The 16,954-nt window shown below is 44.4% G+C and overlaps 1 protein-coding gene across 2 annotated transcripts in view; it reads left to right on the forward strand.

Annotated features, from left to right (window-relative positions):
- STAB2 (stabilin 2) overlaps positions 1-16,954 on the forward strand; it is a 146,084-nt gene that overhangs the window by 44,647 nt on the left and 84,483 nt on the right. For both annotated transcript variants that reach the window (XM_081822304.1, XM_081822305.1), the window contains 9 exons: positions 855-1,004; positions 2,410-2,553; positions 3,101-3,157; positions 3,311-3,436; positions 7,986-8,039; positions 8,345-8,425; positions 10,526-10,678; positions 13,748-13,810; positions 16,735-16,821. In XM_081822304.1, the coding sequence (XP_081678430.1) occupies positions 855-1,004; positions 2,410-2,553; positions 3,101-3,157; positions 3,311-3,436; positions 7,986-8,039; positions 8,345-8,425; positions 10,526-10,678; positions 13,748-13,810; positions 16,735-16,821 (915 nt within the window). The remainder of the gene's footprint in view (positions 1-854; positions 1,005-2,409; positions 2,554-3,100; positions 3,158-3,310; positions 3,437-7,985; positions 8,040-8,344; positions 8,426-10,525; positions 10,679-13,747; positions 13,811-16,734; positions 16,822-16,954) is intronic.

The following is a 16,954-nucleotide window of genomic DNA, read 5'->3' on the forward strand; positions in this document are numbered from 1 at the left end:
TAAATAACAGTGGTAGAGGAAAGTAGAAGAACACGGTAGTCTTCCCTGTGAGCAGCTGTTGTCTGAAGTGATGTCACACAGTGGGAATGAAACTCACGGTGCCCAGCGCAAGCATCCTATCGTGATGGTGTCAATAAAATTGTTACATTTGGTTTAATGGAGATAATGGACATATTGATCTGTATAAAATTGGTTTCTCTTCATCCAAGATATTTTATGATAATAATTTTTGCTGCATTGAATAAAAACCCAGGAAGTTCCAGACCCCCTCATCCTAATATGTCACCACCTTTGGACAATCTGAGATGAATCAACCATTAAACTTCAGAAATGCCTCACGTCTCTCCTATAGGGAGGAGAGCTCACGAATATTGAATGTCTCTGCATGAGGCACTTTGCATGTGGTCTCTTGTTTACTATATAGATTATTTACACAGAGTTAATAAAAAGTATCTGTTGATTGATTGCTGATGATATATAATACTGACAAAATGTAGATTTGATCCAGTGGATTTCAAAAATCCTAATTTTCCTATTCAAAAGCTCCATGGATCTAGTTTGCACTTTCTTTTCACATAACTTTTTGTTTCATTTCCATCTGCTCCCTGGGCTCAAGCTGATTCCTGGGTGCTTGCACCTTCCTCACTCCTGGTGGTTTGAGAGGACACTGAGCACCGCCTCCTGCTCTCTAGATTGCGCTCCCCGTCCCCAAAGCCACCTGTGTCTGAAAGAGCCCAAGCCTCAGTTAGGGGGCCTTGGCATTGACATCTTTGATTGGCCAATGCGTGCCTCACAACCTCAGTTTGTCCTTCAAATACCAGTGGAAACTGAAGGGACTGGCTCTCTTTCCTCAGGTCAAAGAGCTCTTGATGGATAAGGAGGCTGCTCAGTACTTCGTGAAACTCCACATAATTGCTGGGCAGATGAACACCGAGCGTATGAATAACACAGACACTTTCTACACCTTGACTGGAAAGTCAGGAGAAATCTTCAACAGCGATAAGGTAAGGGCCTCTCTGATTTTCACTTCCAGAACAAAAGTGTCTGCTGAGCCAGTGCCCACAGTTGACTCCATCTGTGTTTGGGCTCTTGAAGGTTATGAAGAACGTCTTTCCTTATTCCTCGTTTGCCAAAGCACTTCCCTATGAGGGAAGAGGTGGAGAGCAACACCAGGAAGGATCGGGCCGGAGGGATCTATTGTGGAAAGAGGGTTATAAAGTGTTGGATTTTGCTCTGGTTTGAATTTGTCTTCAAGGGAACGTCATTTGGGTGCCAGCAGGAAAGAGAAGCTTTGTAGTAAACCTCTTTCCTGGAAGTGCCAGCACAAAGCCAGATCATCATCCCTCTTGCAAAAGGAAATGGATTATGTTGGGTTTAGGTTACTGGAGTTTATCCATCCTCTGCAAACCTAGCATCCCATCTCTCCTAATGCCACTGGTTCTGCTCTGTTGCTTAAGTAAAACTACCCTCCTCCCCTCTCACAAATAACTCTTTCTGTGACTTTACTGAGCCAGAGGGGATGTGATTAATAGACAGAAGGTGCATGTGTGGGTTATGGCCTATATTCTTGTATTTCACCAACTATCAATAGTTGTTAGATTACTGAGCACTTACTCTTGTACTGAGATGAACCTTTATTTATGTCATATAAGACTTGCAACAATGCCATAAAGGTGATTTTTCAAGTGGGAAAACTGAGAGGTCACAAATAAGGGTCAGATCCAGGATTCAAATGTAGGACTCCTTGACTCCAAGACCCGAATCATTAACCAATGTGTTATACTGTGTGTGAGAGGATGGATGGATGGATGGATGGATGGATGGATGATGGATAGATGGATGGATGGATGGATGGATGATGGATGGATGGATGGATGATGGGTAGATATCTAGATAGATGGATGAAAATGTAGCTCCTTTTCTCACAAGGACATTCTTTCACTCATTCATTCATTCACTCATTCACTCATTCATTCACTCATTCAACATATAGTTATTATCTATAGCTTATAAGAGCCACATGAAAGGAAGAAGGAATTAGCTTCAGTCATTTATGCAACAAAATTTTTTATTGTGTGCCTTGTCCATACAACACACTAAAGTAGGTGATAAGTTTATAGTACATAGACTTTTTTTTACCTTTTCTGACCTTGCAGTCTATTCAGGGAGACTTATGATTCCTATTCACATTTAGCAATCCCTGGCAGTCATCAGTGATTTCACACATTATCTCATTTGATCTTAATGAAAGACCTGTGAAGTGAAGCAAGCAAATGACATCTTTCCCATTTTGGGTTAAGTGACTTATCCAAGATCCTATAGCCAATAAATGATAGATCCCAGGGACTCAGGACTTCTAATAGTCCTTCAAGGATACCACATTAATTTTATTTTTTCTTGGTGTTTTAGGACAATCAAATAAAACTTAAACTCTATGGAGGCAAAAAGAAGGTAAAAATTATACAGGGAGACATAGTTGCTTCCAACGGGCTCCTGCACATCCTTGACAGAGCCATGGACAAGATGGCACCCACATTTGAGAGCAACACTAAGGTGAGACATTTCAGGTAAAAGTTAGGTCAACCCAAATCCCTCTTTCTCTGTTCCCTGGAGAGTCATATCAAAGAAGAAAATGCATGCCAGCACTATGGGCTTGTCTTTCATGTCTACTAGGACCTCAACCATGGGGAAAATGGGATAATTTCTGTTTTCAATAGAATTCTGGGTATCTCTGCCAACAGAAAGAGAAACATGCATTAGGTGTTGGAAAGATCTCAATTTTATGATCTCTTTTACAGCCACATATGATTCAGTCCAGTAACCAGTTGTCATGAAAAGTTATCCCTCATGCTTTATGGAGCAGGGCAGTCCTCACTGTGATAAAAATTTATTTCTTTTGACTCATTTGATGATGGCCAAGGCTACTTTAGAACATGCAGATCTGAACCACCAATTCAATTAACAACAGGAAACATCTCTATAATGTGTTGCAGTTGACCAGGTTCTTTTCTATCCACATTTACACATAAACTCTGTCACAGACCTTTTAATGTTGGGGTGTCTATATCTTAAACCACCTATTTCTTTTCATGATTTTTAGCAAACCATAATGACAATGCTACAACCAAGATACAGCAAGTTCAGATCTTTGTTAGAGGTATGTACTTTTCATGAATTTCTGGAAAATGATTTTATGTCTAATCTTTTGTATAATGAGCAGAGGTATCAATTATAAATATTTGCTAAGGAATTACTTCTAGGATTTGTCAGAGATAGGTTGCAGATATAAAATTTCATTGCTCAAATGCAGGAAACCAATGTGGGACATGCCTTAGATGAAGATGGGGCTGGTGGACCATACACCATTTTCGTTCCAAGTAATGAAGCATTAAACAATATGAAGGACGGCACTCTTGATTACCTCCTTTCTCCAGAGGTATGGTATCCTACTTACTCTGATGACATCATTGACATGATGTGAGCCCATACAGACTTTTTCCAAACTAGGGATGTTCAACAAGTGACACATGTATCACCACCTACCCTCCCGCAACCAATACAGACATCATTAATCAATCACAGTCCTCTGGAACTATGGATGTGTCTCCAATCTCCTAGACAGAGTTCCAAATAGCCAGTCAGACTGAGCACAGGAAATAAAATCTATTTGCAACCCCAGGTCTAAATGATTGGTTTGATTTTTCCTGGCTCTTCTAATATTTCTCAGTAGTGAAATCAGTATTTTAAGTTCCCTACAACTTCTAAAACTATCTTGTAAATGAACTCTAAACTAGGCCATTCTGGGCCAGGTCTAGGCTAAATTTAAAAGGAATAAATGTTGGGGGGGCACCTGGGTGGCTCAGTCAGTTAAGTGTCTCAATCTTGATCTCAGTTCAGGTCTTGCTCTCAGGGTCGTGAGTTCAAGCCCCATGTTGGGCTCCATGCTAGACATGAAGCCTTCTTTAAAAAAAAGAAAAAGGAATAAATGTTATTTTTAGATGCCCCAGGCATTCCTTTCTATTGCTTTCATCTTTCTTCATAATAATCTCTCCTTATATACCATAAAGGCCTTCAATTCTTTCACATTCTCTTCTAGAAAGGAGATTTTTTTTACTCCTTCACATAAGAGTATAAGTGATTGAAACCATTTAATGTGTTTCCTCTCCCAGAAATAACAGCCTTAAACCAAAGGAAAGGGTAATTAATTATGGAATTTTGTTCATTAGAATGTCAAATGATGGAATTATAGGAAGGGCCACGAGCTTTCCTCCAGTGCCCTGAAATCATGCTGCCATCTTGCCAATGGGGCAAGACTATCCATGACCGAAGGTAGATCGGTTCATTATACAAAATGGAGGGTCCCGATCTTTTAGGGTAGTGATTCCTAAACTTCAGTATACTTAGGAATCACCCTTGGAGTTTGTTAAGTAGGCGGCTTCACAAACCATACCCCAAGCATTTTGATTTAGTAACACCTCCATGAGATCTAGAAATAGACATTTGGGGAAACACCAACTTTCTAACCCAGGCCACGCTGTTTTTGGAACCCTGAATCTTGTTGCATGTATGGTTTAGAGATGCACATGGATACATACCTTTCTAGAACACTTTCAGGTATCTACAAGGTTATCTCGCCTTCAGAAAACTTTGAATTAAAAATATACGGATTGAAGAGATAAATCAGAAGGTAATCTCTTACACTGCAAATGAACATTCACCATATTAAAGGATTTGCTACAGGTTTCCACTTAAAATGCTAGATTTCCCAGTGTCTTCAAGATAGGATGCTATTTTAAAAATACAATTCACACATAAGTTTTCTGAAACCTAGCTATTGCAGAAAGGTGGTTATAGCTCTCATACTTAACTTTAAAGCTAAAAAGTAATGTTGCTCCCCTGGGAAATTATTAAAATCCTGAGATTATATGGCTTCGTTGAGTACATAGCTTCTAATTTGATACCAGTTTTTTTTAAAATAATATTAAAGGAGTTCTCAGACACCTAACCTGCTACACTTAAAATTAAGACAAAACCTTTTAATTAGAATAGAGAAATATCAACCTCCCTGCTTTTCTGTCAAGCACCTTTGCTCAGAAATCTCTTGTCTTTCTCTTCCTTCATGACTCCTTCCAGTTGTGGCTGGAGCTGGCTGGCTGGCTTGGGCTCTCAAGTAGATTGTGTACCTGTTCCCAGCTTCACTCACTGAGATTGCCTTGCAGTTCGAAATTAACTTATAGTGGCAACATTTACACGGCAGAAATTGGCCAGCTCTGTAAATCTGGCTCCTCTGTTTCCCCACAGAACTGATTTACCAGCACACCACTCACTGCTCCTGGCTCTCAATCACCTTGCTCTCAAAGGCAGTATCTTTCAGCCCGCAGAGAATATAAACACTCCAAGTCTCTTCGTTCTGAGTCAAAACTGTTCTCCCACTTTAATTTCTAAGCGAGGAATAGAATGATCATTTCCACTTTTTTCTCAGGCCCAGAGCCTGTTTGGTTAAAACTTCTCAACCTATAGGAAGTTCCTTCTCTCTCCATGCATTTTAATAGCATCCTTCAGCCGTATTCCAGGGAAGAACCTCAGCTGGAGACAGAAAAGCCCCATCAGCTATGCCCATGAGATAGAAAATAAACTGATTTCATTAGAGGAATGGCTTCTAATTCTGATTTTAGAATGCCATGTTTCCTTTCCAGTGTATCTTTCTGCTTCTCCCTGAAGCAAAATTTCAGTCCAGGAACCATCCTATCCACACAGAGACCACAGCTGCTGATGACCAGCTCCAGCTGATGACTTCATCACTGAACTAGGGGAAATGAAAGCACAGGGAACCAGAGACTGGCCCTTGCCAGCTCACAAATACCTTGCAAGTAACATGGGACAAAGGGAGGTAAAATTGCAGAGTTCGGGGTCATGTTAACAATTTGGTAGAAAAACTCTCTTTCTGCCCTGGCATCAAAGGGCTGGGTTTTTGTCATTTTTACCTAAAACAGCAAGGAGGAAGCAAATGTCTTCATAAGGGAAAGGATGCACTAACTACATGGAAAGAGCAGCACCTGGACGCACACCCTGTCGATTTGAGCCACACTGGACTCCATTCTAACTGAACGATGGCCCTCGTGGCTCCCAGCCAGACAAGGGGACAGGCACACACAATGGCGGGAATGACACCAATCAATTCCTTTGTCCCTTTCATTCTCCTGCTTCTTGTAAAAAACAATCCAACACCAATTAATTCTTAGGGCTTTAGAAGCAAATGATCCAGTTAATAAAGTCTTCTCTACAGAATCAGAGGGTCGGAAGGGGTCCACACCACCCTCTTTATTTTGCAGGCCAGACCGAGCCTAGAGGAGCTACGTGGCTGGCTCAAGTCACAGCAGCACAATCAGGATTAGAACTCAGGACTCCAAGGTCCAGCTCAGCGCTCTTCCCAGGACCCCTTCCCCCTGCTTTTAACTTATCAGCACAAACGTTGATGCGGGGCCCCGTGTACCGTACGCTGTGTGGCCTGGCGACTCTGATTAATAAGCCAGATGGACCCCGCCCCTGCCTTGCAATCCAGTTTGGGCTGACATTTCCCAGCGGTCCCCACTTTTGCTCACCCCTTCCACCACTGAACATCCAAACTGTAATCTCATTGCTTCTGCCTGCAAGTCCTCACTCGCGGGTACCAGAAAGCCGCTGCAAGGGGAAGATTAGAGCCAGAATCTAAGAGTCTGAACTCACGCGGTAACAAAGCCACGGCTACACAAAGCATCGCTGCCGGGACTGGCTACTTGGGTTTCAACCCCAACATTCTTACGGGTAACCCTGCCCTGCACATACTGCTTTGGGTTTCTCGATATGGTGGCCATACGATGTATCATCCACACCAGCATACGTGAGAGCGAATGGGGCTGCCAACATGCAAGGCGTAAAGCAGGGTTGTACCAGACAAGCCAGGATAAGGGGTCACTCTACTTCGGGGAAACTCCCTCGGCCTAGGGACCCAGAACGAGTGCAGAGGGGAACCTGGGCGCATGGGCCTCAGATTCATCTGGGCTCTCTTTCAACCTGGGACTTCTCGCTGTTGGGACATGTCCCTAAAATGTCAACCTCTGGGAGGTGACTATGATCTTGATCTGTGATCCTCCTCCCGTCCAAGCCAGAGGAACCACGGCTGTGCAACTTACGAAGCTGAACTCAAGGGCTCTGAGCTTGTAACCCCTGGCTCTGATTCTGCTGGGAGATCGCAGACCCCCACGGCCGCTGGTCCCCAGAGAGTAGTTCCCTGCGGTCCTCACCTCTGTACACTCTCCCCAGGGCACCCCTACGGGGACTGCTCATCCCACTGGAAGTCCCAAGACTCTCTTTTTCCTCCACCGCTACTATGCTTCTGAAGCATGAGAAATCGTGGAAAGGGCTTTGAAGGAGAGATAACCATGGACCATGGCGGCTCAGAAGGGGAGAGTGTCCTGCCCAGATATTCCTAAGAAGGATTGTGTAAATTCCTAAATAACCAGCACATGGTCTGACAAGCAGACATTTATTTATGGGGAAAGTGAAACAGAATCCTCAACTGAGGCTGTCTTAGAAATTCCAGAATGTAGCTTTAGACATTCAGAGAAGTAATGGAACAGAGTGACTGAGAACTTCTTAGGCTTATTATCCTAACTTAGCTTTGTGACCTCGGTGGTGTCTTTAAAACTTGGTGTTATCACACATAAAATGAGCCAATAGCGGTCCCTCCCTCACAAGGCTTTTAAGAAAATTAGATTAAATGTGCATATAATGCTTTCAGAACAGTTCCTGCCACAAAAGAGAAATTTGGTGAATGTCAGCTCCTTGAGGATGGGGTTTTTCTCATCCTGCACTTCCCAATGAAGAGATTATGGGCATTGACTTTTCTTGATTATGCATCCAAAGTCATTGGAGGAAGTTCCCACAAAAGGGGGGAAAGTTGTATTTTCTGCAATGACTAAAGAAGTATTTTTATTCCATTGCAGGGATCTCGGAAGCTTCTGGAACTCGTCAGATACCACATTGTCCCATTGACTCAGGTTGGCCCCACTTTCCTGCCCTATTTTTTCCTGCTTTCCACATATCTGACTTCATCTTAAATTCCATTATTACAGTGCTAGAAAATCCATGACAATTGTTCTTTATCTGTAGCTCTGGGCATACCCTAAGCAATGAATAATGAGCCTGTTATCAAAGAAACCCTCAAAGCCACAAAACTGATGACATCAGACCTCCCATTATTTATTTCCTAGACTTCCAGGCTATTTTTTCCAGTGAGAACTTTACAAAAGCAGGGCTCTAGGCATTGCTCAAAAATGTCTGTGCTGTTCTCTTCTCTTTGCAGCTGGAAGTGGCTTCTCTCATTGTGATCCCACACATTAGGAGCCTGGCCAACCAGATCATACAGTTCAACACAACCAACAACGTAGGTGAAAAAACTCTACTGCTGTTGTTGTGACTCACATGCATTTTTGCTCTGCTTATGATTGTTCACCAGGTTATCCTACCTATACCCTAACTCCCAGGCTTACGATCTTGATGATTACTTCCTTCATGTGTTATTTCTTGCATTTCATGATTTCATTTATTTGCTGAGCAGCTGCAGGTGTGAGACTCTGAACTAGATGCTCAGGATAAAGCAATGAAGAAGACCGGCTTACATTCTAGCAAAGAAAACAGACTTCTATCAGCTAATTAATGACCAGCTAATTATTTCATTACAATTATAATAAGTGCAATTATAATTATAACGAGAGTTTACAATAAGAGGAGGCTGGGCATTCTAGAGGTCCTCAGTGAGGAAGCGATGCTTTAGACAAGTTTCAAAGGATGAGTACAGGGAATTGCAGCAGAGATGAGTAGAGGAGAGTTCCAGACAGAAGGGAGAACATGTGCAAAGGCCCTGTGGTGGGAGGGAACATGACTTATTTAAGAAACTCAGTGAAGGCAGTGTTATTCAGCTAACTCCCTGGGCTAATATCAGCAAAAGTCTGACAGCATGCAGATTATATCTCCCGTTGATTCACTCTTGATGGTGATGATAATGATGATGCATCTTTTCTTTATCTATTGAGTGCCCACTATGGGCCAGACACCATTCTGGGTCTTAAATGTAGACCAATGAGCAAATAGAGAAAAGTCCCTGGTTGCATGCAACTTTCATTCTAATAAATAGGAAGATAGTAAACAAATTAAATAAGTAAAACACAGCAAATATTAGAAAGTAGTACCTGCTAAGGCAAACAAACAAAGAAGGGGGATATAAAGCAAGAATAAAGCTGACATTTTAAATAAAATGCCCAAGAAATCCTCATGAAGAAGAAAACATCTGAGCAAAGGCCTGAAGGAAATGAAGAAACAAGCAAGCAACATGAATATCTGGGGGAAAGAGCATTCCAGAGAGAGGGAGCAAAGAAAGGCACAAAGAAGGGAGCATATGCCTGACCTGGTTGAGGAACAGCAAGGTCATCGTGGCTGGAACAGAGGGAATGGAGGAAGAGAGGTAGGAGAAGTGAAGGCAGTGGGAGGGAGAAGGAGAAGTGGGGTCAGGTCACGCATGGCCTAAGAACTCTTACTTTAAATGAGATGAGGAGCCATGGGGGATTTCGAGCCATGGAGTGACATGATCAGACATCCATTCCGGGAGGCTAGTTAGAAGCTGACTGTAATAACCCAGAGAAGAATGATGGTGACTCAGACCAGGGTGGTAGCAAGGCTATGGGAAGAAGTGGTTGCATTCTGATAGCATTTTGAAGGAAGCCCCAGGAGAATCTGCTGATGGATTAGAGGAAGAAGTCTCCTGAGCTTCCGACTCGGGCCACCAGAAGGATGGAGTTGCCTTTAATACCACAAGTGGAGCAGATTTTGGGGGAAAGGAGGTCAGAATTCTTTGCCAATCTATTCAATTCCACTCCCTCCCCTACAACATAAGCAGGGACTTGTCTGGGTTTTTTACTGATGTATCCCCAGCGCCTAAAGCAGAGCATAATACAGGGTCAATAAATGTATCTGAATGAATGGACCTTCGCTTCGCCAACAGAGAGGTAAAATGGTTAACCCGCAGTCTCTTAGCAAATATATCATAGAGCTGGAATAGTTATCCCCCTTCCCAGCCCCACACCTGCAAGGACCATCTCTGCAGAGACATCCTTGCCCGGTGTCTGTCAAGAATTCATTTAACATCCATCTTTCCCTGGGGTGCCCCGGGGGCTCAGTCAGTTAAACGATTGACTCTTGGTTTCAGCTCAGGCCATGATCTCAGGGTCTGGAGACCAAGCCCCACGTCGTATTCCCCGCTGAGCATGGAGCCTGCTTGCCATTTTCTCTCCTTCTGTCCCCTCACCTTGTGCTCTCTCTCTCTCTAAAATAAATAAATCAGCCTTTAAAAAAAAAAAAAATCCATCTTTTCCTGTCAGCTAGGCCCTTCTCGTAACAACCATCTGACAGGAGGCCACACACCCAGGTCTGCCTGGGGACGGCTGGTGTCCTGCAGGACAGAATGAAAGATGTCCCTGCTTCCTTCCAGGGACAGATTCTGGCAAATGATGTGGCCATGGAAGAGACAGAGGTCATTGCCAAAAACGGCCGTATCTACACCCTGACTGGCGTCCTCATTCCTCCCTCCATCGTGCCGATTCTGCCCCATCGATGTGATGAAAGCAAGAGAGAGATGAGACTGGTAAGGAAGCTAGGAAGATAAAGAGGGGCCCCAAACAGCCCCACAGGGCAGACAACAGCCTTCCCTCTCACGCTCCTGAGGAAGCTGGCAAGGAGAGTCTCACCCCAGGAGCCTCATTCCAGACAGGTTTCTGTCTCCACGAAGAGGCAGACAGGCCTGAGGTCCTAGCTCATAACCATGATCGACGCCTCCCAGATCTATTGGCTTTTCAGAGCAGCTGTAACAAATTACCACAAAGGAAGAGGCTTAAAGCAACAGAAATGTATTCTCTCACAGTTCTGGAGGCCAGGGGTCTGAAATCAAGGTATTAGCAGGGCTGTGCTCCCTCTGAAGGCTCTGGGAGGGGGCATCCTTCCTCGCCTCTTCCAGCTTCTGATGCCTCCCGGCAATCCTTGGCATTCCTCAGCTGCATTATTCCAATTTCTGCCTCTGCCTTTACGTGGCTTTCTTCCCACTCTAGTCACTGTGTGGGTCCCCTCACTTCTGTTAAGGATACCAGCCATTAGATTCAGAACCCCCCCCAATCTAGTATGACCTCATCTTAACTAATTACATTTGCAAAGGCTTACTCAAGGGAGCACGAATTTGGTGGGGAACACTATTCAGCCCACTACACCAGAAGAAGTGGGATCAGTCCCTGCCTGTGTCCCCTGGGAGCACCTTGCTCCAAGCCCATAGCTTTACTCTAAGAAACTTAAAAAAGAATTTCTTCTCAGGTGGGTGCTCTGGCCTCGCCAGTCAACCCTCTTTCTGTATTTCTTTTCAAATACCAAACTTTCTGTTTGCCTATGAGCTTGTGTACCTTCTAATGGCCTTTCCTGTTTCCATAGCAACCTACTTGGCTGAGCTGATTTTATTCAAAGCACCCCAAATTTCAACACTACTGTACATGTGATCTTTCAGTTCCCATGGAAACCATACCCCCGAAGTTAGCGCAGTAATCAGTCTGGGTCTTTCTTTTCAGGACACTGCAATAATACTTCAATGACTGGAATATCCTTGGAATATGGGCATTGAGCAAGGAATAATGGTTTCATTTTATAGGTTTTATTTATTGATCCCTCTTCTTATCATGAAGGCTGGAAATAGCTGGTTGGTCACCTGGTACAGGACTGTGGCTGGTTCTTCTGATATGTTTTAGGATATTGTGCAGGTGCCTGTTCTCCATGCCAGTCATATACCATCTGGGGGATTTGATTCCATTCTGAGCACCCCTTTTTAAGAGAGGCTGAAACCTAGTCACTTTCCCAGCCAGTCCCTACCAGTGATTTTTGTTTGGTTCATTCTTTGAAAAAAAAAAGTTTGGGCAGGTACATCACCTGGTTTGGGCTGGGGTGAAGATCAGAACAGGCCAGACGAGAATAGTCTCATCTCCTATCCCAAAGGTGAAAGATTTTTGGAAAATAGGGCCTCTGCCAAAAAGACTCAATAGGAGTCTAATTATTGACTTTAGAGCTTCCCCATCCCAAGCAGCTGCCATTCAAGGTCAAGAAAAGAAGTCTATGGAGGGACAAGGGCAGCCCTAACTGCCTGCCTGTTGCAGGGTTGCTCTGTTCCAGGTTGCTCAAAAGCTTGTTCTCCAAATTCTCAAAGGAAAGAATCTAGATGTGGGTTTGGGCCACAGCCCAAAGGATTTTGGTTTAATAGAGAAAAGAGCTTCCCAACACCTGCCTTAAGATAGAGTCTTCTTTTATTATTTTCTCTGGGTTTAAAGTCAAATCTATCTGCTCTACATGATTCAGGATAGTTTTTGTTAGGTCTGTTAAAAGTACAAATGCTGGGACACCTGGGTGGCTCAGTCAGTTAAGCATCTGCCTTCAGCTCAGGTCATGATCTTAGGGTCCTGGGATCGAGCTCTGCGTTGGGCTCCCCACTCAGTGGGGAGTCTGTTTCTCTCTCTCCCTCTCTCCCTCCCCACCATTTGTGCTCTCTCTTGCTCTGTCTCACTGTCTCAGAAAAATAAATAAAATCTTTTTTAAAAAGGTACAAATGCATTCTCTGCAAAGTATTTAGGCTAGCACAGAGTGAGGGCAGCTGGGACTGTCTAGAAGTCTCAATTTGCACCAGCCTTAACCCATAGCTGCCTTGTCTTGTATGTTTGGATTTTAGAGGTTTAATTAATAATTCTCTGTACTAGTTAGGGTCCCTACAGGAAACAGAAGTTACCCCAATGGTTCAAATGAAGAGTCTTTAATGAAGAAGCTACTACAGAGGGGTGGGCAGGGCTAAGGAGACAACCAAGTTATGCTGGGGCATCCAAGGAGAAGGAATGGCAGGAAATCTTTACCATCCAGGACCAAAGAGGTGAGGAAGGGAGGGCTAGGAGGTACAGAACCCAGTGAGAGCTGGAAGGATGGAAGAAGTGACATCCATCAGGAGCTATAGTGATGGTGCCCAGCAGAGATGTAGGGAAGAAATACCTCTATCTTGCCCTCCTCCTACCCACCAGCATCCTGCTGGCGTCTCGCATTGGCCAAGACCATTAAGACACTGGCAGGGGAGGCTGAGAGACCATTCTTCAAGGTCCACCTGCTGGAGCACAGAGCCCAAAAGAGGTCAGAAAATTGATCTGGAAAGACTTGGAAGCACTCACCCCTCTCCTTCCTCCTGAATTCAAATGAAACAAGAAGCCCAGGGTTGGGGGGGCGGGCAGAGACTGAAAGGCGGAGATTCCATGCTCAGCTTCGCTGCTGCTAGGCTAATTGGAGAACAAGCCTGTGCCCAGTGCTAACGCTCCGTCTCCAGCACAGGTGGAAAATCTGCACTGCTTCCTCAGGGACAGGTGCCTCTACATGGCAGAGAGCCAATCAGAAACCTCAGGCCGATGGACAGTCGATCTGACCCTGAACAAAGGAGAGGAGGCGGCTGCTCTGAGCAAGCTCAGTTCCAGCCCCCAAACCCTCTGGCATGGGCACTGACCTCCCTCCTTCTCTCCAGGGAGGCACCAGTAGGGAGTGGAGAGGAAGGCCAGGAGTGGTCCCCTGGAGGAAGGAAGCATGAGGCCAGGTAGGGTGGTCCCCTGCTCCCTCTTACAGGGATGCCCGTACTGATCCTTGTCTTTCCTTCCAGGGCACCTGTGTGAGCTGTTCTCTGGTGTATTGGAGCAAATGTCCTGCTAACTCTGAGCCCACAGTAAGTGTGATGGCTTCATGAAACCACACATCACCCAAGTGACCCCACTGGTGTTGCTTCTCATCTTTTCTACCTTTCTTCTTAAAAAATATTAATTCCAACTGGGGTAATGTCAGATTGGCTCTTAGCCTACTATGTGGGGGAGGGTAGAAAGCCCACTGTATGGGGGAGGGTAGACAGAGCTGCATTTGCATCCTTGCTCATTAACCCTAGGTGCATTGCTTAACCTTCTTACACTAAATTTTTTTGTCTGTAAGTAATAATAATAAGAGGATTAGCAGAGATTAAAAACCCAAGTACAATACATAAATCAAGTGGCTACTCAGTAAAGTTTCATTCTTTCTCTACTTCACCCTCTTAAGTTTGTGTAGGGGAGTCAAAGCTTTGCCTTCACCATCTTAAGGTCTCCGGCTGGGCCTGAGAATTAAATGAACATTAGACAGATTCACAAGAGAAAAGTTCACAGATTTTATGTGTACACAGGAGAGCCCATAAGAAAGCGAAGACCCAAAGAAATGGCAAAACCCAAATGTTTATGTGGTAGGTTAAATAAAAGGAGGCAATTGTGGGAAAGTCACTGAAATGTACAGGGAGGCTAGAGGAAATTCAGAGTTATTTTAACAAGGTCCATTTGTGCAGCTTTTTCTCTGCTTAGCTTGTCTCTAGTGACAAGAGGTCTCTTTTGTCCTGGTACAGGGAGGGCATCTTTCACAGGGGAGTTTTATCTCTTGTTTTCAGAAAGAAACGGGGGGAAGTCAGAGTGTCCCTTTTCTATCTGCTGTTTTTCAAGGGTGCCTTGAGCTCAAAACAATCCTTAGGCCAAGTGGCCGATTTGGGGCTGGCATATTCTGCCACACTTTACTTCTGTTTGCTTTTCCCAAGCATAGATAGAAAAACAAGGCCTACCAAGAGAATGACATTAGGACCATCAAACCCTTTTCAAGTTCGACTGAATTCTGCTCACATCTATTGAGAGCTGGTTCCCATGGCATAAAGATGAATGAGATGTAGTTTTGTTTCGTTTTCGTTTTTGTGTTGAGAAGATGTAGTCTAACAGGGAAAACAGATCGTTCTGCAACAACCCAGAATTCATATGCCAAGTGCTCTATGAGTGACAAAAGCAAAATGCTCCAAGGTAAAATTGATGTTAGAAATCTCTGCTTATAATTTTGTCCTAAAAAAAGAGCATTCCGGGGCTCCTGGGTGGCTCAGTCGTTAAGCGGCTGCCTTCAGCTCAGGTCATGATCCCAGAGTCCTGGGATCGAGCCCTGCATCGGGCTTCCTGCTCAGCAGGAAGCCTGCTTCTCCCTCTCCCACTCCCCTTGCTTGTGTTCCCGCTCTTGCTGTCTCTGTCTCTGTCAAATAAATAAATAAAATCTTTAAAAAAAAAAAAAAAAAGAGCATCCCAACAAGAAGTATCATTCAACACTAGAATAGGTCACTAAGGAAGGAGATAAGCTCTTTAACACAATCCTACTGAGAAGCATTTAATAAAGCAAAACATGAACATTAAATAAGGGCAGGTGGGCAGATAGTTATTTTGCTCAGTCAAGACATCACCCCTGAGTCCTACAGGATGCCATCAACCAGGGAATACGGAGAGGGAGGAAAAGAGAGGAAATCATGTCGACTAGCATCAGAACGATTGCTGTGTGCAAGACATTGTTCTAAATGCTTTATATAGCAAACCTACGAGGTAGGTATATTACCGTCATAGCCATCTTGTGATCTGGGAACGAAGGTAAGGAAACATAAAACGCTTCATACAAGGTCACACAGCTAATACGTGGCAGAACCATGATCCTCCATCGCTACAGTCCAAGTAAAGAAGAGAAAGAAAGAAAGAAAGAAGGTGGAATTAGATACATGGGTTAGAACCAAAAAAGCCCCAAAACTTCCCTTCCCAGGCTCCCATGATCTATACTTACTTAATTATCCTGAGAGCTGATAAGGGGACTGAACATTCCTTCCTCAATGACTGCAGAATTCCTTTATAGAGCTCAGATTTTAGGATTTTACAGCCCATGAAGTTCTCAACACTACCTTCTTGAGCAAGAGCCTAAGATGAAGGGGTGCCTCCACATCAACGTTTACCTAACATAAAATTTGAGCCAGGGACAGAATGCTTAGGATAAAACTTGAGATCAGCATTATTGTCCCATTTCACAGATGAGGCAGTTGAGGCCCACAGAGACTACATGACTTGCCTCTGATATCCTAAAGTTAGCATGTGGTAAGACCCATTCTCTGGACCTGCCCCTTACTAGCGGTGCTCTTTAGAAAAAATGATTTACCTGTCAGGGCCTCAGTTCCCTCATCTACAAAAGAGGGAAGGAGTTGAAGATTGATGACCCTATATGTGCAGTGCATCTGACCCTAGTGGGCTCTTGATAAATGGCAGCTCTAAATAATTATGATCGGGCACCAGGGGTTAGAGAATGGAAAGTTGCACTTAAGTCTTTCCTCCATGCACATATATATACACCACTCCTATGAGAAAAGCCCTGACCATCACTAATTTGTTTGGTGGATCTGTCTACAAACTAGAGAGAGACTCTCTACTGGCTCCAAAATTTTCTATGTAGAAGGAGCTTGGGGATGGCTATTGATTGGAAGAGGAGGCTAAGTCACATCGAGGATGAACAGGAGAGTGTTCCCCAGTCAACTGGCAAAGTCTGCTATGGCAAGAGAGGGGAGGTAAAGATAAATTGCCCTGACTTGTGCCAATCCCAGCCTGTGTTCTACCAACAAGGAAAGAAGGTGACGAAGCTCTGACAGAGAGCCACGTGAGCTGGAGTGTTCTGGTGCTCTTGCCTGATGTCAAAGGGAAACGGAAGTAGGTTGTCGAGTGTACGAAGCCGAGCAATGCCCAGAGGACCTCAAAATGCAGACTCAACGCATTTTTCCCATTGGCTTTCTTCCAGACACTCTTCACACACAGATGTGTCTACACTGGCAGAATAAGGAGCCTGAAGAGTGGCTGTGCCCGATACTGCAATGCCACCGTTCAGGTGAGGCTGGCAGGGCCGAGCTCCGGGGCCACACTCTGGGGCCTCAGCATCTGGGAGGTGACAGGGTGCCGGTGGGGCCTTGGCCGTGTCTTCCTGCAGGGGAATGGCAGAGTGAACTCCCTCCGTGGGGTCC

The sequence above is a fragment of the Leptonychotes weddellii genome, chromosome 5, assembly GCF_054177405.1.
Source record: "Leptonychotes weddellii isolate Sample4059 chromosome 5, ASM5417740v2, whole genome shotgun sequence".
NCBI lineage: Eukaryota > Metazoa > Chordata > Mammalia > Carnivora > Phocidae > Leptonychotes > Leptonychotes weddellii.